General features: G+C 40.4%; 3 protein-coding genes and 2 long non-coding RNA genes across 8 annotated transcripts in view; 3 read left to right on the top strand and 2 right to left on the bottom strand.

Annotated features, from left to right (window-relative positions):
* Positions 1–1,311: 1,311 nt before the first annotated feature.
* On the bottom strand, positions 1,312–3,376 carry LOC145555222 (uncharacterized). The gene is made up of 2 exons (XR_014091322.1): positions 1,881–3,376; positions 1,312–1,786 (listed from the first exon to the last, which is right to left on the bottom strand). It is a non-coding gene; the product is annotated as an uncharacterized LOC145555222 (long non-coding RNA).
* A 4,418-nt stretch (positions 3,377–7,794) lies between these two features.
* aprt (adenine phosphoribosyltransferase) lies at positions 7,795–14,132 on the top strand. 3 transcript variants are annotated; one of them, XR_535528.3, is made up of 5 exons: positions 7,817–8,046; positions 9,082–9,185; positions 11,606–11,838; positions 11,921–12,224; positions 12,606–12,675. XR_535528.3 is itself a non-coding variant. In XM_008429143.3 (5 exons), exons 1-5 carry the CDS (start codon positions 7,958–7,960, stop codon positions 12,740–12,742), a joined length of 543 nt encoding a protein of 180 aa, XP_008427365.1. In that variant the 5' UTR covers positions 7,827–7,957; the 3' UTR covers positions 12,743–14,132. The 3 variants fall into 3 exon arrangements, 1 of the variants encoding a protein (XP_008427365.1); XM_008429143.3 differs by having other exon boundaries at positions 7,827–8,046; positions 11,606–11,739; positions 12,146–12,224; positions 12,606–14,132; XR_535527.3 differs by having other exon boundaries at positions 7,795–8,046; positions 11,606–12,224.
* Positions 14,133–17,087: 2,955 nt separating this feature from the next.
* cdt1 (chromatin licensing and DNA replication factor 1) lies at positions 17,088–22,210 on the bottom strand. Its single transcript, XM_008429142.3, has 9 exons — positions 21,673–22,210; positions 20,938–21,260; positions 20,482–20,691; positions 19,649–19,794; positions 18,706–18,806; positions 18,434–18,622; positions 18,183–18,341; positions 17,901–18,102; positions 17,088–17,765 (listed from the first exon to the last, which is right to left on the bottom strand). The coding sequence occupies exons 1-9, from the start codon at positions 22,120–22,122 to the stop codon at positions 17,602–17,604; spliced, it is 1,944 nt and encodes a 647-aa protein (XP_008427364.2). The 5' UTR covers positions 22,123–22,210; the 3' UTR covers positions 17,088–17,601.
* A 2,008-nt stretch (positions 22,211–24,218) lies between these two features.
* On the top strand, positions 24,219–25,276 carry LOC145555221 (uncharacterized). Its single transcript, XR_014091321.1, has 2 exons — positions 24,219–24,344; positions 24,733–25,276. It is a non-coding gene; the product is annotated as an uncharacterized LOC145555221 (long non-coding RNA).
* An 842-nt stretch (positions 25,277–26,118) lies between these two features.
* piezo1 (piezo type mechanosensitive ion channel component 1 (Er blood group)) overlaps positions 26,119–27,945 on the top strand; it is an 85,743-nt gene continuing 83,916 nt past the window's right edge. For both annotated transcript variants that reach the window (XM_017309158.2, XM_008429141.3), the window contains exon 1: positions 26,119–26,701. In XM_017309158.2, the coding sequence (XP_017164647.2) occupies positions 26,638–26,701 (64 nt within the window). In that variant the 5' untranslated portion in view covers positions 26,119–26,637. The remainder of the gene's footprint in view (positions 26,702–27,945) is intronic.

Genomic DNA, 27,945 nt, shown 5'->3' with positions numbered 1-27,945 from the left:
GAAACATGGATTATATCTTTATATAGACCTGTCTATTGATTTATAGATTAATAGTTTTACTGGACAGAAATTACAAAGAACAAATCTGGTTCAAATCCTAATGAGTCAAATTGAAAGTGTCATGGAGTCATCAGACTCATGACATTAACACTGACATGAAAAATAATATTGAAGAAATAAATACATCAAATCTAATTAACACTATAAAATGAACGCTCTCTATCGTGGTATCACCCATGGAGGGATTTCTTTATTTAAATGGGTTCATTTTTCAGAGGGATACACAGTGAGGGTGTCGTGATTTTAGCTACCAGTAGCAGGAGAACAGAGCTGCGCCAAGACGCTAACAGAAGCTACAAACACTGAACAGAAGAAGAGCTGCCATCAATACAGCTGCAGCCAAGCATGATTTAATGTTACACAATACAGTTTTACCAAGTTGCTCAAAGTCTAAACTGGCATTGTTGTGTATTTAAGGTATAAAATTTACCTTCGACCAAACGCCCCCCAAAGGCATCCCAGCGCCCCCCTTTTGTAAAAATGTCCGCCAGCGCCCCCTGGGGGGCGGTACCGCACTGAATAAAGTCCCCTTTCAAAAACAAGAAAAAAAAAGTACAAAAATAGGGTATAATTTTCTTAAAATAAGAAAAATTATCTGCCAACAGAACAAGAAAATTTATCTTGTCAAGATTTTCTAAAACAAGAAAAAATATCTAACCAAGATAAACCTACAATATCTTAAAATTAGTGTATTTTTACTTAAAACAAGCCAATTTTACTTATACGAGTAAGATATATTATCTCATTTTAAGAAAAATTATCTCAAGTAAAGAAAATGTTACTTGACACTGAATTTCTTGAAATAGTGTAAAATTTTCTTATTTTAAGAAAAATGTTCTATGTATTAAGAAAATAAATCTCATATATTCTATTTGTATTAGTAAAATTGGCTTGTTTTAAGTACAAATACACTAATTTTAAGATATTTGTAGGTTTATCTTGGTTAGATATTTTTTCTTGTTTTGGAAAATCTTGACAAGATAAATTTTCTTGTTCTGTTGGCAGATAATTTTTCTAATTTTAAGAAAATTATACCCTATTTTTGTACTTTTTTTCTTGTTTTTGAAAGGGGACTTTTTGCAGTGATATACCTAAATCTAGTTTATTTTTATTGTTGCATAGGATTAAAATATATATTTTGTCACAGCTTTACTCAAGGTTCTTATGCTAAGACAAAAATCCAAAAATTGATCCTGTGAATACTGGAACAAGATATGTTATTGGCTTGCTGAAATGAAGACATGAGTTCAATTACTTTTAACATCTTTATTACGTTTAAGTTTCACATAAACACAATAAAACATGACTTCTGGTCAGAATTTAAAGTCTGGATGGGCATCTGATTCTGAAACAATCCTGTAAAATGACAGAACAATGACGATCTGACACATCTGCCGCACTAAGAGTCAAGCAAACCAAATTGTCCAAAGCAAAAAAAAATCTTGGGATTAGATGTCAACAATAGGAGCTACCTCCGCAATGAACTTCTTCCAATAAGCCATAGCCTTTTATATGTGAAGTCTTGCCTCAGTTACGGACGCCGTTCTCAAGACGTCTGTCAGCAGCACAGAGAGGAGTGGCCCCACACACGGATGCTGAAAGGTGTAGTGGCTGTGATGTCCTCCTTTCAGAAGATCAGGGCAGGCATGGTTCCAATGGCCAGTAGAAAGTTGGTTTCACGATCACCACAGAAAAGTGATCTTGTTTGAAGTTGTTGGGTCATCTGCTAATTGGAGCACAGACAGAAAAACAATCACAAAACAAACCATGTTTTAGGGACTAATCAGTGTAATGATGAATCAGTATCATAAATGTCTTACCTCAAGAATGTGAAGGACAGTGTCACTTGCAATTCCCAAAGTTTCTTGTAGATGGTGCAATACGTGATTGACGATGTGTCTGGCATAGGCTTCACCATGGCAACAGTTTGGTTTACTTGAAAAATAAAACAAGTCTTATTTTAGTTTATGTGCTCAATTACAATATTACAGTGGTGTGAAAAAGTGTTTGCCCCCTTCCTCATTTCCTGTTTTTTTGCATGTTTATCCCACTTAAGTGTTTCGGAACATCAAACCAATTTAAACAATAGTCAAGGATAACACAAGTAAACACAAAATGCAATTTGAAAATGAAGGTGTTTATTACTAAAGGAGAAAAAAAATCCAAACCATCATGGCCCTGTGTGAAAAAGTGATTGCCCCCCTCGTTAAAATATACTATAACTGTGGTTTTTAACACCCGAGTTCAATTTCTCTAGCCACACCCAGGCCTGATTATTGCCACATCTATTTTCAATCAAGACATCACTTAAATAGGAGCTGCCTGACACAGTAAAGTCCACCAAAAGATCCTTAAAAGCTACACATCATACCGAGATCCAAAGAAATTTAGGAACAATTGAGAAAGAAAGTAATTAAGATCTATCAGTCTGGAAAGGGTTATAAAGCCATTTCCAAAGCTTTGGGAATCCAGCGAACCACAGTGAGAACCATTATCCACAAATGGCGAAGACATGGAACAGTGGTGAACCTTCCCAGCAGTGGCCGGCCTCCCAAAATTACCCCAAGAGCGCAGCGACGACTCATCCAAGAGGTCACAAAAGACCCCACAACAACTTCCAAAGAACTGCAGGCCTCACTTGCCTCAGTTAAGGTCAGCGTTCATGCCTCCACCATCAGAAAAAGACTGGGCAAAAATGGCCTGCATGGCAGAGTTCCAAGAAGTAAACCACTGCTGAGCAAAAAGAACATTAAAGCTTGTCTCAATTTTTCCAAAACACATCTTGATGATCCCCAAGACTTTTGGGAAAACATTCTGTGGACCGATGAGACAAAAGTGGAACTCTTTGGAAGGTGTGTGTCCCATTACATCTGGCGTTAAAGGAACACGGCATTTCAGAAAAAGAACATTATACCAACAGTAAAATATGGTGGTGGTAGTGTGATGGTCTGGGGCTGTTTTGCTGCGTCAGGACCTGGAAAACCTGCTGTGATAAATGGAACTATGAATTCTGCTGTCTACCAAAAGATCCTGAAGGAGAATGTCCGACCATCTGTTCGTGAACTCAAGCTGAAACGAACTTGGGTTCTGCAGCAGGACAATGATCCTAAACACACCAGCAAGTCCACCACTGAATGGCTGAAGAAAAACAAAATGAAGACTTTGGAGTGGCCTAGCCAAAGTTCTGACCTAATTCCTATTGAGATGTTGTGGTATGACCTTAAAAAGGCCGTTCATGCTCGAAAACCCTCTAATGTAACGGAATTAGAACAATTCTGCAAAGATGAGTGGGCCAAAATTCCTCCAGAACGCTGTAAAAGACTAATTGCAAGTTATCGCAAATGATTGGTTGCAGTTGTTGCTGCTAAGGGTGGCCCAACCAGTTATTAGGTTTCGGGGGCAATCACTTTTTCGCACAGGGCTATGATGGTTTGGATTTTTTTTCTCCTTTAATAATAAACACCTTCATTTACAAATTGCATTTTGTGTTTACTTGTGTTGTCCTTGACTATTGTTTAAATTGGTTTGATGTTCTGAAACACTTAAGTGTGACAAACATGCAAAAAAACAGGAAATAAGGAAGGGGGCAAACACTTTTTCACACCACTGTACATGAATTCAAGATGGCAAGAAAGTTATTTTAATTAAATCAAACAAGGACTACTTAAATTCACCAATCAAAAATAGTGTTTAAAATATCCTGGTAACAGTGTGGAATATCTAACCTAGGCTTTTAGACTCATTGCATTTAAGTTTTTAAATTACAGCACATCAAACACCCTCAGTTAGTGAAATACTAGGTGGAATTGCCCTTTAACCATTTCCCGAATCAGAAGCTATATGAGAAGCCACCTTAGCTATGTTAAAAAACGGAAGCTACCAAGAACTCGTGTCGATATTATTTTTAAGCCACAGCTATTGTGGTTAATAACTGTTTAAAGCTCATATTCACAAGAGCGGCTCTTTAACCGCGGATGAAAATTGGCATTTCACGACATGCTAACTAGCTTCAGTTAGCTTATCTTAGAAAGACAGACTTTAAACCCACCCCTCAGTACAGCAGCTGTAGGGTCTATACACGTAAAAAAGTCCTCCATCGTCATTCATGTCCAACCGAGATTAGAGAATTTCCAAAAGAAAATCTTATAAAAGTACAGTAGATAAAAGCTTAGTTAGGCTGTTACAACTGAATTAACCGTTAATCAGGGCAGTTAAATGATCTCTGGCGTTGCCGTTAGCGATGTGCGGATTGATACTGAAATATCGATTCTTCCGATACCAGAACGTAATTCTTTAAAATCTATTGTCAGATCCAAGGACCAATACTTTCAACACTTTAGTAATTTGAGATAATGTAGATTAACTAGAGTACGTTAGAAAGTAACTAAATTATTGAGATCTTGCCTAAATGAAACGTTGCTAATGGGAACTACTTTTTCTTCCGCTTGGTAAGTATGTAATGTGTAAGGACGTAATGCCCAAGCGCAGCGTGCTGCTGACGCTCACTCACTCAGAAATGGACATGTTGACAGATTATTAAAAAAAAGTGACATGGAGCTATTTCAGCTGTCATTTTATAGTAGTTTTAATAATTAAACAAGGATGTATTTAATAGGGTTATTACTTTACTAATTTTCTTTTTTTTAGTTTGCAACTCGATTTTTACGTTTTGTATATTTCAGCTGAATTAAAATAGTTTATAGTAAACGAGATTGTTGTCTCAATGTACTTCTGAGTTTAAAATGAGTGCATCAGAGTACATTGTGTTCTTTTTATGAAGCCAAGATATGGATTACATTTATTTTTTTATTTAATTAAGAAACAAATTAACTGTCTTTGCACAAAGTATGGGATCTGTATTGCCAATACCAGCTTAAATTTTACTCGGTATTGGATCGGAAAGAAAATCTGTTGTATCGAACATTAATACTATCTCCCTGCCATTTTGGGCACTTTCCCATTTGGATTGTATGATGTCATAATTAAATAAAACAAGGACTACTTGTTATTGTTAGTTTGAACAATAAAATATTGTTCAAACTAATATTAATAACTTATAAAGTAAGAATTTGAAATATAAACCAAAAGTTAAAATATTTATCATGACATTGAGCTAATCAATATTGTTGATTCTAATCTCATTGTGTGGAAAACCAGCCATTTCAAATCACACATCAATAGAAATTTCATGACATGTCAGTAAGAGGTTGCATCAAGAAGATCAAATTAAGAAGGTCCTTAGCAGATGGAAACATGCCAAGAATTATCTTGATATATAAACTGATATTGTTTCTGAAATTGTTGTGTTAAATGTCAATCGTTTAAATATTAAATTATAATTTCCTGTACACTCTGCCAACTTATACAAGAATATAAGTTCATGGTTTTTTTTAAATTTTTCATTGACAATAACACAAAGGATTCCATTTGGACATAGTCTGTTTTAATTATCTGAATACATTTAATTAAGTATGTGATTTCGCTTTCTGTGCTTGAAATAAGAAATTTTTACTTATATTAAATAAGTTCTAGACTTGAAGTTTGATTGGTAAATATTGATATTCTAGATTCTAGCACATATTTACTCATAATAAGTAATATTTTCTTAACATTAAGCTTTTATATCTTACTGAGATAATTAAGTACAAAAACACTTAAAATAAGAAAAATATTCTTACATAAATCCCTCTTGGTGAGAAAAATTATCTTGTCAGAAAGAAAACAAGAAAAATCTCCTTAATTTAAGATATTTAATCTTACTAAGATTTCAGTTTTTGCAGTGTGAGTCTTAACATCAAAAATCATTATATTAATATAATCTATACATGTACATGTTTTTTTTCTTCTTTTTACTATAGTAAATAGGTTCACATTATAAACTCGTGAGTAGTCAATATTCATTTTTAAATGTCTTAATATTCCATTTTAGCACACAATAGAAATAGTATTTCACCATCCAAAATACTTTTCAGTTAAATGCCTCAAAGTGACATAGAAACACTCAAATAAGTTAGTTTGCACTGACAAAAAGAGCCCAAACAATATCATGGAAACTAGCGCTAGCATGCTGGCTCCCAAACAAGAAAACACTCAAGTTGCCTCTTGTCAAATAGCAGCTCACTGTGATTTTTTAATGCCGTTTCCCGTCCTTTTTTTCAGTACTACTAAGATTCTCCATAAATCTTTTGATTTACCTGACATTTTCTTAATGGTATTCCAAACCCTGTCTAATGCCGTATTTTTCTTCAATGACTCACATTAATTTCTCCAATAATCCCTCTTAGCATTTCTTATAATCTTCCTGACTTCTGCTTGTTTTCTCTTATAGTTTATTAGATTTTGGAAGCAAATAATTTTTAAAAGATTTTTATAGGCCTTGTTTCTTATTCTAATTGCTATTGAACACTCTGGAATCCACCAAGGAACTATCTTCTTCTTTTTAACACCTTTACTTCTAGGAATGACTGATTTTGCTGCATGAACAATACTATTACTAATTTCTAAATTAAATTCATTTACTGGTTTATTTATATCTATATTTACCATATTAATTCACTTATTTTTTTTTATAGTTTTCCCAATTTGTATCCAGAATCTCCATTTCCCTTGACTTACTACTTGTTCTTCTTCTATATCCATTTCTACTTCAACAAAGATTGGATAATGGTCACATCCTATTGTACTATTTTTATAAACTTTCCAGCTGCAACTATCCGCCAAAATATGCGATACCAGTGTCAGATCAATAACTGATTCTCTACCTCTTATCAAATCTACCCTAGTGGCTACACCATTATTTAACACTACCATTATTTAATACCATTTCTTTTTCTTCAATCACTTCTTCTAAGACTTAACTATTATAATCATCTTGTTCTCCCCATAAAGTACTATGTGCATTAAAATCCCCACACCAAATTATTTTCCCTCTCCAGTGTCTAAGGATTGTTTCAAGTTTTGATTTATCTATTTTTTTACAAGGATTATAATAATTTATTTTAATAATTCCATTATTTGTCCAAACTTTAACCGCATTCAGTTCTAGATCTGTATTTATTTGCATTTGAATAAATTTTATGTTTTTCTTTATAAATATAGCGCATCCTGCTCCATTTCCATTTTTTCTATCTTTACGTAAAACTGAATAACATAATCTGTAATACGTTTGGAACTACACCTCTTTCTCCCTTTTCTTTCTCTGTTTATTTATTTCTTTTAATTGTATTAATTTCCTTTTTGGGAGTGGGAAAGTTAGCCATGTGGAAAATAAAGACGAATAAAATGTTTGACAGGATTACAATCAACTTTGAAAAGTTTTTGAAACCTGAAAAAAATAGTCTAATTATTATCATCATCATCACTGAAGAATTTAATAATTTATCATTGGAATCATGATTCAAATATTTCACTAGGCTTGTATCTAATCTGTGATCACATGCATACTCTAGTGCATTGAACATAAATGTTTTTATTTTTATTTATTTGCTTTGTTTGTTTAATGTTTTAGTATTTATGGTAAATTAACAATGAATTCATGTTTTAATCCTGTTTTTATACCGTCCCGCCAATAACTATTGGTGGAAATGTGACTTTATGGCTCAGGGTGGCACGTTTACACATCGACTATCTAATGTTCAGTAAAGTGCGCTGTCACTTTGTTAAACCAACTAAACCAGAAAGCAGCAAATAGAACAGTTTCAACCTGCTGTAATGTAGTGGAGTAGTTTGACCAAAAGGGGGCGATAGGGCACCAAACTGCACCCTGAGAAAAAGAAGACGATTCCAGCGCATGCCCACTGTGCCACATGTGGAGTAGTGCTTGTCTGGCCAGAGAGCAAAGATTATTACCAGTCAGTGATCGGTTCTGATCGGGTCGGTTCTGGTCGGGTCAGGAAGAATGGCAGCAGGACCGGAAGGAAAACTGCAGCTGGTCCAGAGACACGTTCGAGCTTTTCCAGACTTCCCAAAGAAAGGGATCCTGTTCAGGTAGGACTGTTATTCAGGCTGAAATACGTCCTCTACCCGGTGGTCCTGTCTGAATTTATTCCCTTTAACCTGTTCTGATCAGACTGGACTGGTTCCCCAGCAGCTCTGGTCCTGAAGGGTGCAGGATCTGCCCAGGTCCCTGAAATGTTCACAATTTAAAGCAACAACACTACCGTTAGCCGAACTGTGAACTGTTCTTATTAAACTCTTGGCTGAAGTTGAAGTTCCCTTTCTGAGTCAGCGCCAGGCCAGCAGCAGAACTGTGGGTGCTGACTGCGCTCTTCAGGGTCCAGCTCTTAATGTTCCTCAGGTCTGTGCACCAGCACTGATCCCACTTCAGACAGAAGCAACATCAGAGTTTTTAACATTTACTTACCTGATGTACTAACAACAACAACCATAACAACCAACAGACTAAAACAAACAAAAACAACTCAAGATAACACAAGGAATCCTCCAAAACTGCAAAGCAGAAGGAAAACGATTCATGATTGTCAAAGATTTTATTAGACTAAAATCTGAAAAGTGAACCTCCATCGGCTCAACTCTTCTTCAGGTTTTCCTCCAGGATCCTCCTGGCTCAGCCCGTTCACAGCAACTCTGACCAGCAAAGAGAAACATTCCCCTACCATGATGCTGCCACCACCAGGTTTTATAATGGGAGTGGCATGTTGGGGTCCTTGGTACTGTTAGTTTTCTGCCACACAAATTTTAGCATGTCAGCCAGAAAACCAAAAAAAACCAAAAAGAAAACCGAGTGTCTTCTTTCATGTTTGATGGGAGTATCAGAGAAAGTGGAGCTAACCAGAAAAACATGACACATTTTTCAGATTTCTAAAAACTTTGACGACCATGAATTGTTTTTCTTTCGCTTCTGAGCGGCGCAGAACTTTGTGTTGGCCGATCATGTAGAATCTCAATAAAATACATCAAGGTTTGTGGTTGCACTGTGAAGAATCAGTTCTTTTCAATTTTTTAAAAAACTTTTGAAGTAAAACTGCCTTCCAGTTAATGTGAGCCGTGTTCATTCTGCAGAGACATTTGTCCCATCCTGAAGAGTCCAGCTGCCCTCACAGCGGTCACTGACCTGTTTGAAGAACATGTGAGGAGCCGTCAGCTGCAGGTGGACCTGATCGTCGGTAAGCGTGTCCCTCTGGTCCTCTGGGCCTTCTGTACAGGACCTGGAGCTCTAACACCTCCCTGACCCCCTTGTCTGAAAACATCTTCATGTTCTTCTTTATCCCCATGCCTTTCTGCTGCGCTCCACTTCCTACTGCAGATCTGGAATTTCTTCCTTTCCAATTGGATAAGAAATGCTTTGGTTGTCATCACTGTTATTTCTCACAGTAAAATAACTGATAGAAACTGAGACAATCTTCAAAGATGCAGTATCATGTAAAATCAACTTATTTGCACTTTACATCGTGTTCTAATGTTATTACCTCATCAAAAACATACTTGGTGTGTTGATTTGACTCTCTTACGCATGTTTGAGAAATCCATTAATCTCCATGGCAACCATTCAGCTGTGCAAATCGCCTGGGTGGACCTAGCTCCGCATTCAAGACGCAGCTCCTCTTTGGAGCTGCGGTTCCCAAGTTTTCCACCTCACGGAGCAGCCCTCCCCCACAACTTCACCACTCGACTCCTTCAGACTAGCCGTATTAGCAAACACTTACTGGAACTGTGCATCTGCTGAGCTCATTATATTGAGCTACTTCTTAGTGCATTGCTGGTAAAAATGTTGTTAAAGGGTTAACAGAGGAGCCATGTTGTGATGACTTCCTGAAGTCAGAGTTTCAGAAAGAACAGGAGTTTCTTAAGGAGGTAGAGACCCCATTTCAAGGTGTTAAATAACAAAATAAAATTTATTTTAAGTCATATTTGATATATATAAATTTTTTTTACAACTGATTGTAAACATAGTTACCTGATTGTGCGATAAAATGGCACTATGTGCCTGGAGAACATATAACACTTCCTCTTTAGAAGAGGAAACGGCAGTTAATCATTCTGCTGCTAAAATAATTATTTTAAGCACAACTCTACAATACACAGATACATTTAGCAACAGTTTTCTTGTCCTTTGTAAATATGATGCCATTCTGTGTTGTATACAGTAACTAAGGAAGTCAAACAGCCTGATGCTAGCTGGTTAGCCTGGAGTCAGCTGCTTTACAGTGAGCTGTATTTTCAGATACTGTTCCCTAAATGAGAGTCATGGGTTGTGCTTCTGCCGTTTCCAGAACTTTGACTCTGCGTGTTTTTTCATCACTGGAAATATTTCAAAACAGTCAGCAGACTTATTATAAAGGAAGGGAAAGGCAGCAGGTTTCTTTCAGCCAGCTGAATGGCAGTGTGGGCAGTTCAGTGGTCCAGTCAGAGAATCTGCTGCTCGTTCCAGCAGTTCCTCTGGTTTCTCATTAGAACCTGACCTCCTCCCAGGTTGCTGCTGGTTCCTGTCATTAGACAGTATCTGTTTAATGACAGATGCTGTCATTAAACAGTATCTGTACCTTTGCAGTTTTGATTTTATAAAAAGGACTGACAAACTGGACGGTTGTCTGCTCATTAAGCTCCAGACAGTTACCACGGTGACTGAGCACCAACAGTTGGGACTTGTTGCACATGGTTTTCCCTGTATTTTGGAAATTTAAATTTCCCAATCCCAAATAAAATCCAGAAGCCTGGTTGTCAGTCAGGACAGTTTTGCTAGTTGCTGTGTTTTTTAGCCATCAGCAACACAAGCCAATAATAAGGTGTTTCTCTGCATTCACACATTGAAGCGCTAACCTTCTATCTTTAGCATGTTTATTCTCAGTAGCTCTAGTGGAACTGCAACACACATGTACATATCAGTGACCTATGTGCAGAAAAAAACATATTATCTGCTTCTCCTACTGTTAATAATTAGCCTGGTGGTGACTGAGTAAAACTTGTATCCTCCAGTAGTTTGTTTTTTATTTTTGTATTTTTTTTATCTCAGTTAACATGTAGAGATCAACATTATTGTGGGAGGGAGGAAGCAAGTCAGAAGGATTTGCTTGGAATTGTTGTGTTCAGGGATCTGAGCAACTTCTGTTAGCAATACAAGCTAATTACAACGTCAGCTTCTCTGTTTCACACAGTTACAGAAAAGGTCGAAAATACAGTGGACTACCTGGGATACACAGAGGTCAGGGACAACAGCTAACCAGGAATAGTTAAAGTCCACAAACACTTGAGAGTCCCACTAAAAACACCTGGAACTGCTTATTTTAATGGTTCACCAAACACCAAATTATTCCTAAATATGTATTAATACACACAGTTTTTACTTGAGTAAAAATATGTTGAAGTAGTTCTCTTACTTGAGTATATTGTTTGTCTACTCCACTCACCTTGATCACAGAACACATTTAGTCAATTCTGCAGTTTTTTTCTCTTTCACCTGAAACTAATTGGGGGTGGGGGGTGGACTGCTGGAATTGTCCTGGCTTCGTGAAACGTTCTGTTGCCCACCACCGTGTGTGTGTGTGCGTGTGTGTGTGTGTGTGTGTGTGTGTGCGTGCGCGCGCAGGTTTGGATGCTCGTGGGTTCCTGTTTGGGCCCCTGCTTGCCCAGAGACTGGGCGTTGGCTTCGTTCTGGTTAGGAAGAAAGGCAAGCTGCCCGGAGCCACGGTCAGCGTGGCCTATGACCTGGAGTATGGCACGGTGAGGAACACTGTCACATTCACAACCCAGGAGTTGTTGTTGTTACCTCTTAGGAACAAGTCGGGTTCTGATATCTGGAGAAAAGCCTGGAACCAGAAGGTGGGCGAGATGCTGGGAGCTGTGGCTGAATGGGAGCCAGAACCTGTCAGCGATTTGGTCCTGAACTGGTTTTTCCCTCCAGTGCCAGCTGTGAAACAGAGCGTGATCGGTTTGCCGTGGGCAGCACAGAGCTCCCTCTGACCCAGAGGAACCAGACTGCCGAGTGGGCGGCCAGCTGGTTGAGACGGGAACAGAGCTCTGGTCCTGACTAGGTCAAAGATTATTTGCACTCAGGGCGCGGACAGAAGACAGACGAACAACTTTCTTGTGTAATGTGTCTCCCACCACATTCCCTCTGTTCCTCCAGGCAGAGGTAGAGATCCAGGAGGATGCAGTGGCTCCAGGCCAGAAAGTTCTGATTATTGATGACCTTTTAGCTACAGGAGGTAAGAATCCATTCAGCTCTTCTCTTCTTTTCTCATTCTCACATCTAACAGTTTGCAAATGGTATTATTAGAAAGCTTATAATTAGTTTCTGTTGGTACTTTTAATACTTTTCCCTGTTTAGACCATTTGTGGACCATTTAAGATTTTTGGGGGGATTACTGGAGTTCTGACTGAAGTTTGGTGTGAATTTCATGACAATAGAAACATTAGAAACATGTTTATTAAGAGAAACCACATGTTCAATACTTATTGTATTTGCTTCATGTGAATAAATAAAGTCAACATTTAATTATTCATATCTGTCCTTTTCCTCGTCGGCAGCAGTCTGGGACAGAGCTGAGTTTCATTAGTGTGTGTGTGTGCGTGTGTGTGTGTTACAGGGACGCTGCTTGCAGCCTGTGAGCTAATGAAGAAGCAGCAAGCGGACATCCAGGGCTGCATGGTGGTTATCGAACTCAGAGACCTGAAGGGAGCTGATCGTCTGAAGCCTCACATCTTCTCCCTTCTCCAGTACTGAGGAGCGGCACAGCGCCCCCTCTGGGTGGAACTCATCATCCAAAAAAACTATATTCCAATTGAATTGTATCGGGACCAAAGCTCCCTCCTGCTATGTGCAGCTGAGATTTTCTTCTGTTCAGATGCTGAATCATCTTCTCTGCCTCTGCCTAGAGGTCCTAGATGGTTTGCATCAAGTCCTAGATGTAAACCAAACCATTTCTTCATCTATAAGACATCTAAAAGCCGGTGAAGATCTAAAGCCAGTGTATCAAACTCATTTTCTTTTTGGGCTCCCATCAAGATCTTGAATGTCCTCAAAGTGACGATTGTGGCAGAATGTATAGATAAAACTACCTTTTATCTATACTGAGTTTTAAAATATAACTTTCTCTGAATTCAGTTTGTAATTCTTAATAAATATTTTTGTTTTATTAAATATCTTTTCACATTTATATCACCTGGCCATATATGCAAATAAAAAAACAGTTTTGATTTGACTGAAGATGTAAGCACATAACTGTTATCTTGAACCTGTATTTATGTGACCTTCTAAGGTCTAAAGGGCCACAGATATGGCTATGGTGGGCTGGTTTTGGCCCGAAGGCCTTGAGTTTTACATCTGTGATCTAAGATTTGACCCCCCCGGTCTGTTCTCCATGTAATGTTACTGTGTTGATTCAGCCCAAAATAATTCCACAGTTTTAAATGAATCTGTATTTGGGAGATATTTCCCATATCAGACTCCAAGCAAACTTTTTTTTATCTTGCAAGAACCAATTTTGGCCTAAAATATTGATTTGATATACGCGTTTCTAAACACCGAGCTGAACAATGTGACCAATTTCTGATCTGCAGTTTTTGTTGAGCGTTGACCTGCTGATCCAGATTTGTCTTTAGGAATTCTTATATAAGAAATGTATTTAATATATTTTTAGTCTAAGGATCTCCCTGAGAGATGAACAATACACAGGCTCACTCTGTGCCATGCTGACATACATCTGTCCTTTAAAGGTAGCGTTAAGTCTTATTTTGCTATAATAGGAAACAATCTTTTGTGCTCGTGCAGAATCACGAGGAATCCCGGACAAGCCCCCAACAAACTGTTGATATTAACATAATTTGGTTCATTTCTTTTCTTACTGCTTAGATCTGGCAGAGGATTGAAATGGATCCTTCAGGATGTTAAAGATGTTTACTTGACACCCATCATCCGAATCTTTGACCTTTTACATATTTCTAATTGTTTAAATTTCAGAACACTCATAACTATCTATACAACTAAGCTAATCTGAAACGTATTTCTGTTATACATTATTTTCAGTCACATATATTTATATGTGCAACAGGTTAAAATGTAAGCTCTGTGAAGAACATGTGATGTTATAAAATGTGTTATTTTATGAAGCTGATGTTTTCCACTGTCCTGCCTGTTTAAACAAGATGGCAGCCATCTGCAAAAACCAGAATCCAAAACATACATTTACCAGTGTTTATAAAGTCATGGATTTATAACAGGATGCAGGATGTGAACATTCTGTCAAACGGACAGCAAATGAAAAGCGAAGAGAGTAACCAAAGAGGTTAGAATCAGAGTTTAGTCATGTGAGAATAAAATGCTAAATAAAACAAAAACATGACACATGATAAACAGACATAGAAAATGACAGCCTTGAACAGAGTTCATTTAGAGCCCACGTGTCAAACTCCAGTCCTGGAGGGCCACTGTCCTGCACCACACCTGAATAAAATAATTAGGTCATTAAGACTCTGGAGAACTTATCTACACAAGGAGGGGGTAATTAAGCCGTTTCATTCCAGTGTTTGGTACTTGTGGCATATCTAAAACCCGCAGGACAGTGGCCCTTGAGGACTGGAGTTTGACACCCCTGCTTTAGAGAGTGATGAGGATGGATAGGATCAGGAGTGAAGACACAGCTCAAGTTAAATGTTCTGGAGATAAAGTTATAGAGGCCAGACTGAGACAGTTTGGACCTGTCCACTGGAGAGACAGTGATTATCTGGGTAGAAGGATGCTGAGGTTTGAACTACAGGGCAGGAGGCCAAGAGGAAGACCAACCAGGATATTACTGGATGTGTAGAAGACATGAAGTCAGTTGGTGTGAGGGTGGAGGATTCAGAGGACAGGACTAAATGGAGACAGATGATGCGCCTGTAAATACTGTATGGAATTATAAACTTTTCCAGTTCATTACTATATGAATTGGAATAACTATTCCAATTTAAAGCTACAAATTATGATTCATATTTATGAATGATCTTTAGATCCAAAATCATTCCACTTTGGACCTAAAGATGAGCAATCTAGACTCGGCACACAGTTTCAGTTATTGCAGGTAGAAGCTAATCATCAGGAAGTGAGTGAAGAACAGAAGTTTTAATGGCAGCTTCTCAATGAGTCTCCTGAATCCAACAGGAGGAGCCAACGCTGAAACAAGTACTATATAGTAACACTGTACTTGTTACAATGTGTACAACGTAGTACACACATTGCAGTAATCATTTATATGATGGTAGTACATTGATTTATATTTATCTACACCAATGATTTGGGGAAGAAAACCTTCATTAATCATAACTAGCTGGAAGACAGAAGAACTCTTTTGTATTCCAGACACTATATTTATGGATTCTAAAGATCCACAAATATCCACTATATTTGTGGATCTTCACCACAAATATAGTGGTGAAGATCCAGATCACTATTTTAAACTTTAAAAGTAAGACATAAAGTGTTTAAATCAATCTGGAAACAGGAGCTTCAGTCTTCCAGTTCAATATCACTGCAGAGTTGATTCATCTAAACAAAGGTACAGTGTTAGAGATGTCTACATGTGAGGTGATAAAAGCTGGAATTGCCCTTTTAAAAAGATAAGGACGGTTCAGCAGAAGCCGAGGTAACAAGGTGTCATTGAGTTCCTCAGAAACTGTGCGTTTAATGGGCAGCTTTGTTTGTTCTTCCATCTTCTGGCAGTTTAGTTCACTGGCTGTGACTGTCTTCTTGACGCATGCAATGCTGCTGTTTCACCTCTATGCACATAATCAAACACTACTGCTACTCTTATCTATAAAGCTTCCAGAATGTATCCTTCAATGCATGAATACTTTCACAAGTGCTGGTATTATTGACCTAGTCCACTTTTTTTATTCCATTTTTCTGGAAGAGTAATGCCATGTTTGGCAATTGGGTTGGAAATGAAATGATCCATAAAGGAGCAGGAACACTAAAGAATTTATACAAATTACACACCATACACATGAGGAAGTGAGGTGGGGCTCAGGAAGGTTTAACAGATGAAGGACTTTGCGTGTTGGTGTTGCAAAGGTGTTGGTGGTTTGTGAGGCTGTTGAACAGCAACAAATATACCTCCATCTGAGGATGAAATAAGTTAGCAAATCTGCATTATCTAGGTGCCTGTTTATATCAAGATAAACAACTATGGATTATTCCGCAACAATCAACACAATCACAGAGAAAATTGCAGTTCATCAAACTCCAACCTCAAGGAGGGGAGGCACATGAGACCAAGGTTCAATCCTGGAACCATTTTTATTTAAAAGCTACACAATGTTCTGCTAGCTCAGGTTACAACAGGAAATAAGATTAGTTACCATAGCTACACAGATGATACACAGAAGCTTAGTACAAATCAATGTGTGGATGTGTCATAGCATTCTCCAGCTGAAGGTTAACATTTTCTGACCTAAACAGGAACGATTTAGAGTCAGCACATCGCTTCAGTTATTACAAGCTAGAAACTAATCAGGTCCGAACTCTGGGTGAAATGATGGACTCAGACTTGAACCTCCAGAGCCACATAAAGACAGCTACAAAGTCGGCCTTCCATCACCAGAAGAACATCTCCAGGATTAAAGGACTAATGTCTCAGCGAGATCTAGAGAAACTGATCCATGTGTTTATCTTTAGTCACAACAGTGTCTTCACATTAATGACCTATTGTTGTTGCAGAACCAGAACCTTTTGGTTCTGGTTCTGCTTGTGCATCCCCAGAACCAGAACCTAACATGGAGTAGCAACAATCAGCTTTTATGCACCAAAAATCTGGAACGTCCAGTAAACCGCAAAACAGCTTAAACACCGAGTGTCTTTAAATAAAGGTCAATATCCCTCCTGTTTATAGAGTTGCTTTGGATTAATAACTGGATCATCATGAAGTTTCAAAAACTCTTCCATCTATTTCCTTTAATGTTGGTTTTATTTCATTTTTCTTCATTGTGTAAAACACCTGTAATTGCCCAGTGGCTCAAATGTTTTAATAAACTTACATCAAGCTGTGGGTAATAAACATATGAGGCCAGGTTTTTAACAGAATTATTGAAAGAAATCAACTTTTTAATGCGTTTATTTACTCAAAAGCACCTCAATAGTGATGCTGCTGTGTACAGGTGTTAGCCAATCAGAGAGCAGGAAGCTCAGACTGAAGGGAAGCTAAATGGCTACACCATGAGGTCACAGGAACACACTGGGACCACTGGCTATTTCACACATTTAACTGGAACTTGAGCCTGTACTGTGTAACAAACTGGTAACATGACACTTTACAACACACAGTGTGTGTGAGGATGACAGTAGGCTCAACGGCACTAATGGAAACATGCAGCACACCTGATTTCACTTGATCCTAAGTCAGCAAACCAACATTCCTCCTTCAGAGAATTTAAAAAAAACAAAAATCTTTCTCCAACGCAGGAGGTTGGACACCAGAACCAGGCTGCGTTTTCACATCATGAGGTTTAGAAAAAGTGTCGTCTCTCCAACTGAGATCATCTTCATGTTGCAATCTGAGAAACTCTCAAGAAATCAGCAGTTTATATCCGGAGGCAGAATGTTGAGTCTTGTCAGAGTCGCTCCTCCTCTCTGAGTCTGTGGTTGAGTTTGTCCAGAATGACGTTGAGCTCCATCATCTTGTTCAGCTTCAGGTAGAAATCCTTCCTGATGGGATGAATGCTCAGCCAATCAGGAGCCACTTCAGCCAGGAGACGGATGTGCTTCTCCATTGCACCTTTTGATTGGAGACAAAGGACAGTCGGTCAGGTCAGGACAGTAAACTCACTCTGAATGCGTCCCAGTTAGCACCTCACAGTCACTGGTCACTTTAGGACTAACTGACGGAACTAGAACCGGCGCCGGAACCCACCTAGACTCAGAGCTGATCTGTAGCTGGCCACCATGCGGCTGCACGCCACCTCCATGACCAGCGACGCCTTCTTCTCTGCAACAAACACATTCCGTAGGATCCGGGCCAGCTCGCCCAGCCGGGTCAGCATCAGCAGCCGCTCCTCCTGGGCCGGGTTCCGGGTCATGGCCGCCTGGAGCTTCTGCGCCTCTTTGGCGCGGATCTGTAAGAGGAAGACAGGAACCGTAAGAGAGCGGGCCAAAGGAACGGGAGCAGGTCTGGACGGGCCGCCGGGTCACCCACCCTGTCCAGTAGGGACTGGGACACGCCCCTCAGGGAGGATGGCACCGGGTCTGCAGCAGGAACTGGAGGCTGAGCGACTGCTGGGTTCTGGGAACCTACTGGTTTGGTTCCGTCTGCGTCATCTGCGTTCCGGGTCAGAGAGACCAGAGCCTTCTCCATCTGATGGCGAGAGAAGAAGAGTACGTTAAAAGTTAAAAGGTCAACGTTGAACCCAACCAGGTCGTGGTTATCGAGGGCCTCTGGCGGCGCACCTTGGGCATGATGAGGGACCGGGCCTTCTCCAGAACCTCCCGGGCTGTGGACACTTTCTCCGTGTGGGGGGGCGGAGGCAGCAAGCCCACCTGGATGGCGGGGACAGTGTCCACGTTGAAGCGGGGATGCCAGCGGGTCAGCTCGTCTTCCGGGACAGAGACGGGGGGCACCAGTGAGGACAGGAAGGCCTGCGGAGAGTTCAGAGGTCACGACAACCAGTACACCTCTGCTGGACGGTCCTGAACGACAGAGTCCAGAACCAGCAGCTCACCTTGTGATGCTGTTTGACAACAGAGATCAGGTTATGTTGAAAGACGCGTCTTCTCTCCAGGAGATGGGAGGCGGACAGCACAGGTCTAACATCATTCTGGTCTGAGGACAGATGGACAAGGAGACCAGGAGTTAGACCAGCTGCTGGACACATGTAGAGGCTGAAAAATCAACACATTCCACCTTAAAGGGGCAGTGTCATGAGTTTTCAAGCCACATAATGATTTTATTGTGGTCAAATAAACATGTTTCCTTCAGTGGTAATAAAAATTGTGTACAAAGACGACCTAAGAGGAATTTGACTTCATAATTTAACGCCATTAAATTTTACCTCTGTCTCTTTAAAACTCCTGTTCTTTCTGGAATTCTGTCTTGAAGAAGTCATCACAACATGGCTCCACTATTATTAACCCTTTAACCAGGTTTTTACCAGCATTGCACTGATAAGTAGCTCATGTAACAATTTCAGCAGGCAGAAGCTTGGAAACTGCAGCTTAGGGGAGGAGCTCCGGCTCAAAGGCGAGCTAGGTCCACCCAGGTGTTTTGGACAGGTGAATGGTTGCCATGGGGATTAAAGGAGTTCTCAAACATGCATAAAATAAATAAATAAATAATCAAAGCAACACTCAAGGTATGTCTTTGAGCATCACATGATTTGAAGGTCAAAGAAGTCGGTTTTACACAACAACGCCCCTTTAAAAAGAAAACGTTAAAAAGAAAATAGAAGAAAATGTTAGAGGGCTCCACACTGTATGGTGTGATTAGTGTGTGTGTGTGTGTGTGAGGCTGCATCTCTGTTGTTCTGGACACGACCGCTGAAGGAAGCTGATGCTACTGGGCTATAGTTCTGACAGAACCGGACTGTAACTGAATCTGTCTGTATTCTGGGTTGGTTCTGGGTGGACAGTGGGAAGCCCTGCAGTGACAGAAGCAGTCGGACCAACCGGAGCTGAGGACGGGCTCCACGGTGAGCTGGTAGCTTCCTCTGCTGACGTTGCTGTTGAACGTTGGGATGTTTTTCTGCTGCCTGAAGGAGAACGCTGCAGGAAACACCGTCTTGATCTGACCGACATGGCTCTCCTCAAACCTCCTGAAAGAACAGCAGCAGTCAGACAACCAGCAGCCAATCAGTGCCCTCACAGCTACATCTAAAAAAAAACAACACTAATATTCTTTTATTTCAGAAACTATGAAAACTTGCTACACACATTTTCAATTATTTGAAACCATTATTTGTTATAATTTGGATTATTATGACTCAAAGATAATGAACCCCCCTCCTCTCCCCCAAAATGCAATGTCTCAGGAAGTTAGATATCAATTTTCAAAAAGCCTTTTAAACATATAGATGTCATGCAACAGTGAAGTCCTAATGTTATGTAACTGCTAGATTATGCAGAACTGTTTGCAAGTATATACATAGAAAGCTGAGTGGAAGGAAAAAGTGTGGTAGGAATCCTATGGAAAATCTCTGGGATATTGTCTTTTCAGAAAACTGACATTTCTGATTAAAAGATTTTTTTTATTGACATCTAGTAATATTCTAACTTTCTCAGATCACGTTTTGCTTTTTTATTATTACTGAGACAGAATTGTCACAAAAATATAAAACAAATAAGGGCTTGAAATATTTCACTGCATGTGCAATAGATCTAGATGGGTTTTACTTTCTGCTAAAAATATTAAACTTTATAGCGATATTTATTTTTTTTGTACATGACCCATAGTCGGCATGGCGCTGTGCAGCGTGGCGACCCTCTACAGGACCTCCTCCTACCTGTGCATCATGTCCTGCACTCCTTGCTTGATCTTAGCAAAGGTGGCCGTCTCCGAGCGGTTGTACAGCATGGCGACCACCGTGTCCATGCTGCGGAACATCTCTGCCAGGATCTTGTACTGGTAAGGCAGGGACAGGCCAGGGGGCGTGTCTTGGGCCAGGGTGTGGTACCGCTGGTACGCCGGCTGCTCTGCTGTCTGCTCTGCCCCGCTTCAGGAGGGAAGACAGAAAAAAGAACATCGGATGTAGCAACGTGTTCTGGAGCCGGGGCTCATGGTGTTCTCTGCTGCGTTAACTCATGAGCCGGGGCTCATGGTGTTCTCTGCTGCGTTAACTCATGAGCCGGGGCTCATGGTGTTCTCTGCTGCGTTAACTCATGAGCCGGGGCTCATGGTGTTCTCTGCTGCGTTAACTCATGAGCCGGGGCTCATGGTGTTCTCTGCTGCGTTAACTTACCCGTCAGGAGCTGGAAGTGGAGCCAGAGCTGGAGGTGGAACCTGGCTCAGCTTGACTTCACCCTCTTCCCTCTCCTCCTTCCTCCTCTGGGCCTTAGCGGCCAGCTCTCTGGCCCTGGCCACAGAGAAGCTGGATGCCCTGGCCCCTGAGGCGAGTACGGCCTTGGTCCCAGATGCAGGTAGGGCCCTGGGCCCTGAGGTAGGGGGGCCCCCGGCTGCATGGCCAGAAGCTGCTGGAGAGGTGGAGGTGGCGATGTCCTCCGCCTGCTGCCTGATCATCTGGAGGCGAGACCTGAGCGCTGTGATGTCATCCTTACAGAAAGCCTGGTGGACAGGGTGAGGTCCGGTCAAGGTCATATACATCCCTGAATTATTCACACCCCTGGCTGTGATTATCACGTTTGTTAATGCTCACATTAATAAACATGTTATTAATAAATTATCAAAACACCTAAACAAGCAGAAAGTTCATCAGCAAGAAATATTTGGACAAACCTCCTCGTTTTATTGCGCTCTTTGTGTTTTATCTGTTTTTTTTCTGCACCATTTGATTTTGTCTTATTTTCTTATTTTGCTTGAAAGCACTTTGAAAATAAAGTCATCATCATTATCATCATCATCAAGGACTGACCAGGTTTATTTTTGGGTTAAAAACGTTATTAATTTTAATAAGATTAAAATGTTCTGCAATCACTCCTAGAATGGATGGAGAACCGGATTATTCTCCCCCGCTTACCTGTGGTGTGTCCTCGGGTAGGACGAGCTTCTTCCTGGCTGTCCTCCTTGTAGTTTTCTCAGTCGTGTTCGCCTCAGCCTCTCTGGCCCTTCCGGCTTGCCGTCTCCTTTTGACCGAGGAGTGCTCAACCGTGTCTGAGAACACTGCAGCTCCGAGGTCGAATTCTGCCTCGGCCGAGCTCCTTTTGGGAGTCCGGGGACTGGCCGGGTCGGTGTCGGGTCTGCTGGAGGCGGACTGCAGGTCATTACTCAGCCCCGCTGCCTCGTCTACAACCCGGACAAACTCCTCACGGACCGGGGAGCAGCAGAGAGTGGACTCTTTGTTTCCATGGTGGAAGCTGCTGGCCGAGAAGCTTCTCACGCTTCCTCTGCCGCTGCGCTGTTTTCCTGGGACCCTCGCCTCTCCTTTCTTCCTCTGACAGAAGAAGTCGGTGACCCTAACCTGAGACATGTTGGTGTCCCCGCTGCAGAACCCGCAAACACACCAGCAGCACAGCCGTATATTATAGGCTGCGGAGGAAGGAGAGTGGAATTTTCGCGCGAAATCAGTAAAAGCCACACCCCCATTCTGCCCTCCTCTTGACGCATGCGCACACTGTGCTACTTTACACTCGGTACATATGAGCGTCAGTATGTAACTGACACGGCATGCAAAAATTAATAACTAAACCAGTTAGAATGTCATCAAATTCGAATTTACTTCCAATTAAAAGTACTTCACTAATCTCAAAGAGAAATTAAATGCTGCTTTAACTCATACTAATTAAAATTACAAGAGTTATTGTACATAGTGAAAGTTATTGTAGAATTTTAGAGTTTTTTTTATAGAGCTCTCTATGTGACTGGCAAAGAGAAGTCCAATCAGTTACTTCAAAACAGCTGTTGGGCTTCTTCTGCTTCCTGCGACCTTTCTTTTATATTCAGAGCAGAGAAATACAAGATTGTGATCTGATTTTCCTAGGAGGTCTTGGTTTGGAGACATATGAATCGTTGACATCAGCATAAAACAAACCCAAAGTCAAACTGGTGAGACATTGACAGTGTTGAAGAGGATGAGTCATGATTAAAATCACCAGATATCCCCACAAATGCTTTGGGGTATTGTGTCTGTGTGTTGATTTTATTTTTGTATTTTTGAACAATTAACTGAGCATGCTGTTTGATAACCAATTGGAATGTATGTGCAACTGAATTGAGATGATTTTTGTAAAGTGCCTGGTGATGACATTTGTTGTGAATTGGTGCTGTAGAGACAAACTGAACTGAGTTAATTTGAAAATGGTTTTTGTTATCAATCTACAGCAGAACAACACAGGCCCACAGCCTTCTGGGGAAACGCTCCCTGTACATCAGACAAGAAATGGTGTGATGCTCGAATAGTTTCCATCTCCACATCTCCTCTTCGAGGACGAAACAACAAGGAATCAATGAATGAATCTGTTTATCAGCTCGTGTCTCACAACTCTCATTCCATCTGAAATATTATAAAAAACAGCTAAGTTTGGTTCCCGTTAACAGAATATGGCTATTTCAGCAATTGTTCTTGTGATATTTGGGAAATTGTTCACAAATAAATATGAATACATGTATTTTGTTTGACAAAATACCTATAATTTCTACCGGACTCTCAGTATAAATATGCAACATGGCAGAGCAGGTCCAGCAGTATGTGTAGAGCTTTCTTTGTGAAATAACTGGACTATGCCCAGGTGTTTGTATGGAAGCTTTCGATACTGACGTTTTTATTGAAGGGAGTTGAAAGAAAGAGAGGTACTTAATCAACACTGATTGCTTCAACCATTGAAATGAAGACGAATGATTTAGTCATTGTTGTCAACAACAGCAGAAGCCGTCTCAGTCTAGAGCAGGCTCACTCAGTGTGGATGGCCTGATAATCAAACCTAACAACATCATGCCTGTTAAAAGGTTATTCAAGTTCACATTGTTACTATGTAATCCCCCCATAGGCAAAGTAGTTTTAGTGCATTATTAATTACAAATAACTTTATTATCTTAAAGAAAAACTTTATCTTTTCAGTTTGGCTCTGCTTCAGCATTTTAGCATCAGCATCAGTTACATTTTTTTTAATTTCCTTTATTTAACCAGGTAAACCCCGTTGAGATCCAGATCTCATTTTCAAGAGGGACCTGGGCAGAAGTTTACAATACACAGTAACCTGGTTACCAAATAAAATTAATTAATACATATGCACAAGTGTAAAACAGTAGAAAATCATTTCAAAACAGTGACTCTGTTTGGTAACATCTCGTTGCCTATTTTTAAGAATCGCTCGAAGTAAGTCCAGTGAAATCAATTCTGCACAGCAAATTCAAAAGTGTTAAATGTTTTGCTGTTAGTAGACTTTGCAAAAGCAGAGTTAATTTTACTCTAATAGGGTCACATTCTGTTTATGTAACTCTGGGGTGTATATTATTAGTAGTTAAAATCCAGTGTTAAAACAAAGTGTTTCGTATCAAATCTAGAGGTGTTAAAATAGAATCAATAACTCTTTACTTCTTAACTCTGAACTCCTACAGCAGCTTATAACACTGAAGGAGTTAATTCACTGACTCCGCCCCAGAATCACAGATCCCCACCAAAGCGAAGCGACAGAAGCCAAGTCATTTCAGGACTATTTACTTTCCACATGTCTGAGTTATTTACTGTGCTTGGTAAGTTTTTTTTTCTTAGATGGTTTATAACTATTATTTTGAGTTGAGCTCAACCTGTATGACAGACGGCCACACGGCTCGGTGTTAGCATATTTAGCTTAGCATGCCGAATGTTAGCGGAGTATAAGTGTGGAAAAAAATCAAGCCGGTGAACATTCAGTCAAATTATTGGCTAACTTGAACAGATCCGTAATAATCTGAAGTATGTTTTATCATGATGTTGAACGTTTACGCATATTGGTCAGATTATCTTTCTGATCGATTTTTTTTTTTCCTTTGAAAAATGTAAAAGGCTTTTTCATGTTGAGAGCATTATTCCCGCTGTTGTGTCTTTATACGTTTTGCAGCATGTTTTAATCCTTTTATTGCCTTTTTGTATTATAACCAGTCTGGTTGCGGATGAATCGCCAGTCGTCAGCCTAACCTCTCCCTCCCGATCCCTCCATGGATTCTTCGAAGATTCAAGCTCCAAAAATGATTATGTAAGTGTTAATATCTCTGAAAATCTACATTTCTGTAATTGAGGCTTGTTGGTAGAGTTGTAGTAAAAATGTATTCCTTCGTTCCATTTCTCATTGTTATGTTTTTTGTTTGTTATGATCCAGAGACTAATGGATCTGAATATCAGGTTGGTCTGTTATGTAATGTACATCTACCTGTTAAAAGAAAATGTACTCTCTCATATTACATAAACTGCATTGCATTGATACAGGCTTTACTTTCTCCACCTTGTACTTTGAACAATTTCATGCATATGGTATTGAAGAAAAATATGTTAAGCATACTGCATTTTGTATTGCACAGCTGATATGTCAGACCGTTTAATAAGCAATATGTGAATGAAAGTGACATGTGAAACGTGCACATTATTCCACGTTGTAATATGTTTTGTAATTATGGTGCACGTTTTGAAATAAATGCATTTGAGAAAATCATTGCCTCTGTATTACATGTTTATTTTCCAAATTATTTTTAAAAGTTCAAAACAAAGTACCTATTTAATATTAATTACAAATAACTCTTAAGAAGTTAAAGAAGTACTCTGTGAGAGTTAATATTAAGATCTAACACCGAATTAGTGTTAGTAAGTGTTAAATTATTAACTCCAGCAGATTTGATATTTGACACTTTATAAGAGTTAAGGTACTAACTCTCCAAAAAGAGTTAAATTAACACCCATATAGACACTTTAAAAGTGTTGAAATCAAAGCTGACAGAGTTAATCTGGGCCTCCTGGATTTGCTGTGTGACATCTTGATTTCAGACTGGAGCTGATTCCAGGCTGTAGGAGCCATCACACTGGAAGCTTGCTTCCCTTTTTGAGTTCGGAAGCGTGGAACATACAAAAGAAAAATGTTGTTCGTAAAGAATGGGAAATAACAGATCTATCTATGCTGGAGCCAAGCCGAGTAGAGATTTATAAATCAAGATCATCAGGTGATTGTTTCTCCGTACGCTTAAAGGAGGCCATTCAGCTTTTGCATACAACTCACAATGATGTGTGAGACGTCTGTTACCGGTTACAAACCTTAAAGCACAATGATATACAGTATTTAATGATTTGAATGAAATGCATACAGAGTTTGAGAGTCGTCCCAACTGGCTCACATACCCTCTCTGTCCATAAGGGGGCGCTGTAAACACACATAACGTGGCTTTTTGACGTCAGGTGTGGCAGACACGTTGTGGCATCAGGACAGATGTTATAGCCCCAAATAATAAAGTGGCAGAGCGCAGTGAAGCGCCCCTCCTCCCTCCCGACCCCCCGCGCACACACACACACACACACGCACACACCTCCAGCTGTTACTAACTGACAGACTGGCTGAGTGTGACTGTTTGGTTAAAACAGGGAGGTGACCAGCAGTGGCGGCAGCAGCAGCTCAGTGGAGAATAGCTCCTCTATGAACGCCCCTCAGCTCAGACTCTGTTCTGTGAATCACATTTTCCACTTTGAGCTGAGCTCCTCCAGCCCCGGCCTGACCGACAGGAGCCGCGCTCTCAAACTTTTCTTCCTCCCTCCAAGGCGCAAAAAAAAAAAAAAAGCAGCGGATGCGCTGTTGGCACATGGTTTGCGGCTGAAAACGCCCCGAAAAAAAAAAAAAAAAGATCAGGAAAGACGGAAGATCGGCGGACCTTTTACTGAACAATGCTGGAGCTCTTCTCGGTTTCGTGTCTGATGGGACGTTTGGACCAGCTGTCCTGCTGAAACCGTCGGTCCAAATGGAGACAATAGGACGGGTTGTGCCACACTCTGAGCCCTGATCTCAGACACATTCACACACACAGAGACATGGATCTCCAGGTGATCGTCTGGCTGGTCTACAGCGTTCTGCTGCCAGCCGTCCTCCTAACAGGTAGGCACCCGTCCGCTGTCGGCCTGGTTCGGTTCGGCTCAGCTGGCAGGACGTGCTGTGGGGAGCTCAGGGAACTTTTCTCTCCGCGTTGCGCTGAAACCCGTGACGGGGTGGTAACTGTAAGCGCAGCAGCAGCTGCTGCTGCAGAGTGAACTTTTCACACACTGGAACATTTTTCCAGTAAGTCCAGCCAACATGAAGGCAGAGGAGTTGAGCTGATTCCTGCTGCTGCTACTGCGGGGGAACAGTCAGGTTGGAAATAGAAGCTCCGCGCTGTTTGCGGCCAGGCTGCTGCGCTAATTAGAGGGAAAAGTGCGAGGAAAAGGATCCAATCAAGCGTCTTAGGGTTGGACTCCTTATCATTCTGCCGCACATAGGTGCGCACTGGGCTTTTACGCAAACAGTTGAGATAGGCTGACTTTACGCGGACTCCGAACTGAAACTGTCCGCCTGATTGAATTCAGAACCTCCATTAAAATATGAAGAAGGAACCGGGAGTCGGCCATTCTGTCAACTTTGCGAAGCGCTAAAAAAGCGCAGAGCCGGGACGAGGCATGCGCAGAGCCGGGACGAGGCATACGCAAACAAAGCAGCTGATTATCGCCCGGAAAACCATCAGGGGAAACACAAGAAGATTTTATTTCTGTTTTAGGAGACATACTTCAGAAATAACAATGTAAAGCAAAACCTTTCGCCTCCCCTCCCCCAGAAAGCAGTTAGTATTCGGAAAGCCATCAGTAGATGTTTACTGTCAGATTAGGCGTGAAAATGTGTAGAGTTTTAAGACATTTCAATGGTCTCTGCTTTACATCCACTGGGATCAACGACAGAGCCTTTGGTTGGTGAGAAGTGTGTGTGAACCAGCTGAGACAAACTGATTTTTACGGTGATTGCTTACAATCTTCCATAAGTCTTTGTGTTTTAACATAGTGTCTGACTTCTGCATAATTTCTGTAGGCAGATTTATGGGACACGAGCTTCACATTCTGATCCATAAACAGCCAGAAAACAAAAACCTGAGCAAAAACACTAAGAGAAACCAGGCAGACATTCAACTCACAGTAACAATCCGCATGACTCAGGCCCTGGAAACAATGGATTAGATTTTTTTCTTTTTTTCATTTGGATCTCAAAACGAAAGTAATAATGAACCTGACTGAAGTAAATCAACTTTTATGGGCATTTTGAAAACCATCCATTATTTCCTTGATTGTTGTCCTGACTTTATAACAGGAAACATGCTG

The sequence above is a fragment of the Poecilia reticulata genome, chromosome 15 (assembly GCF_904066995.2).
Source record: "Poecilia reticulata chromosome 15, P_reticulata-male-v2, whole genome shotgun sequence".
Lineage (NCBI taxonomy): Eukaryota > Metazoa > Chordata > Actinopteri > Cyprinodontiformes > Poeciliidae > Poecilia > Poecilia reticulata.
The sequence above is the reverse complement of the archived record's forward strand: the minus strand, read 5'-3'. Positions and strand labels throughout refer to the sequence as shown.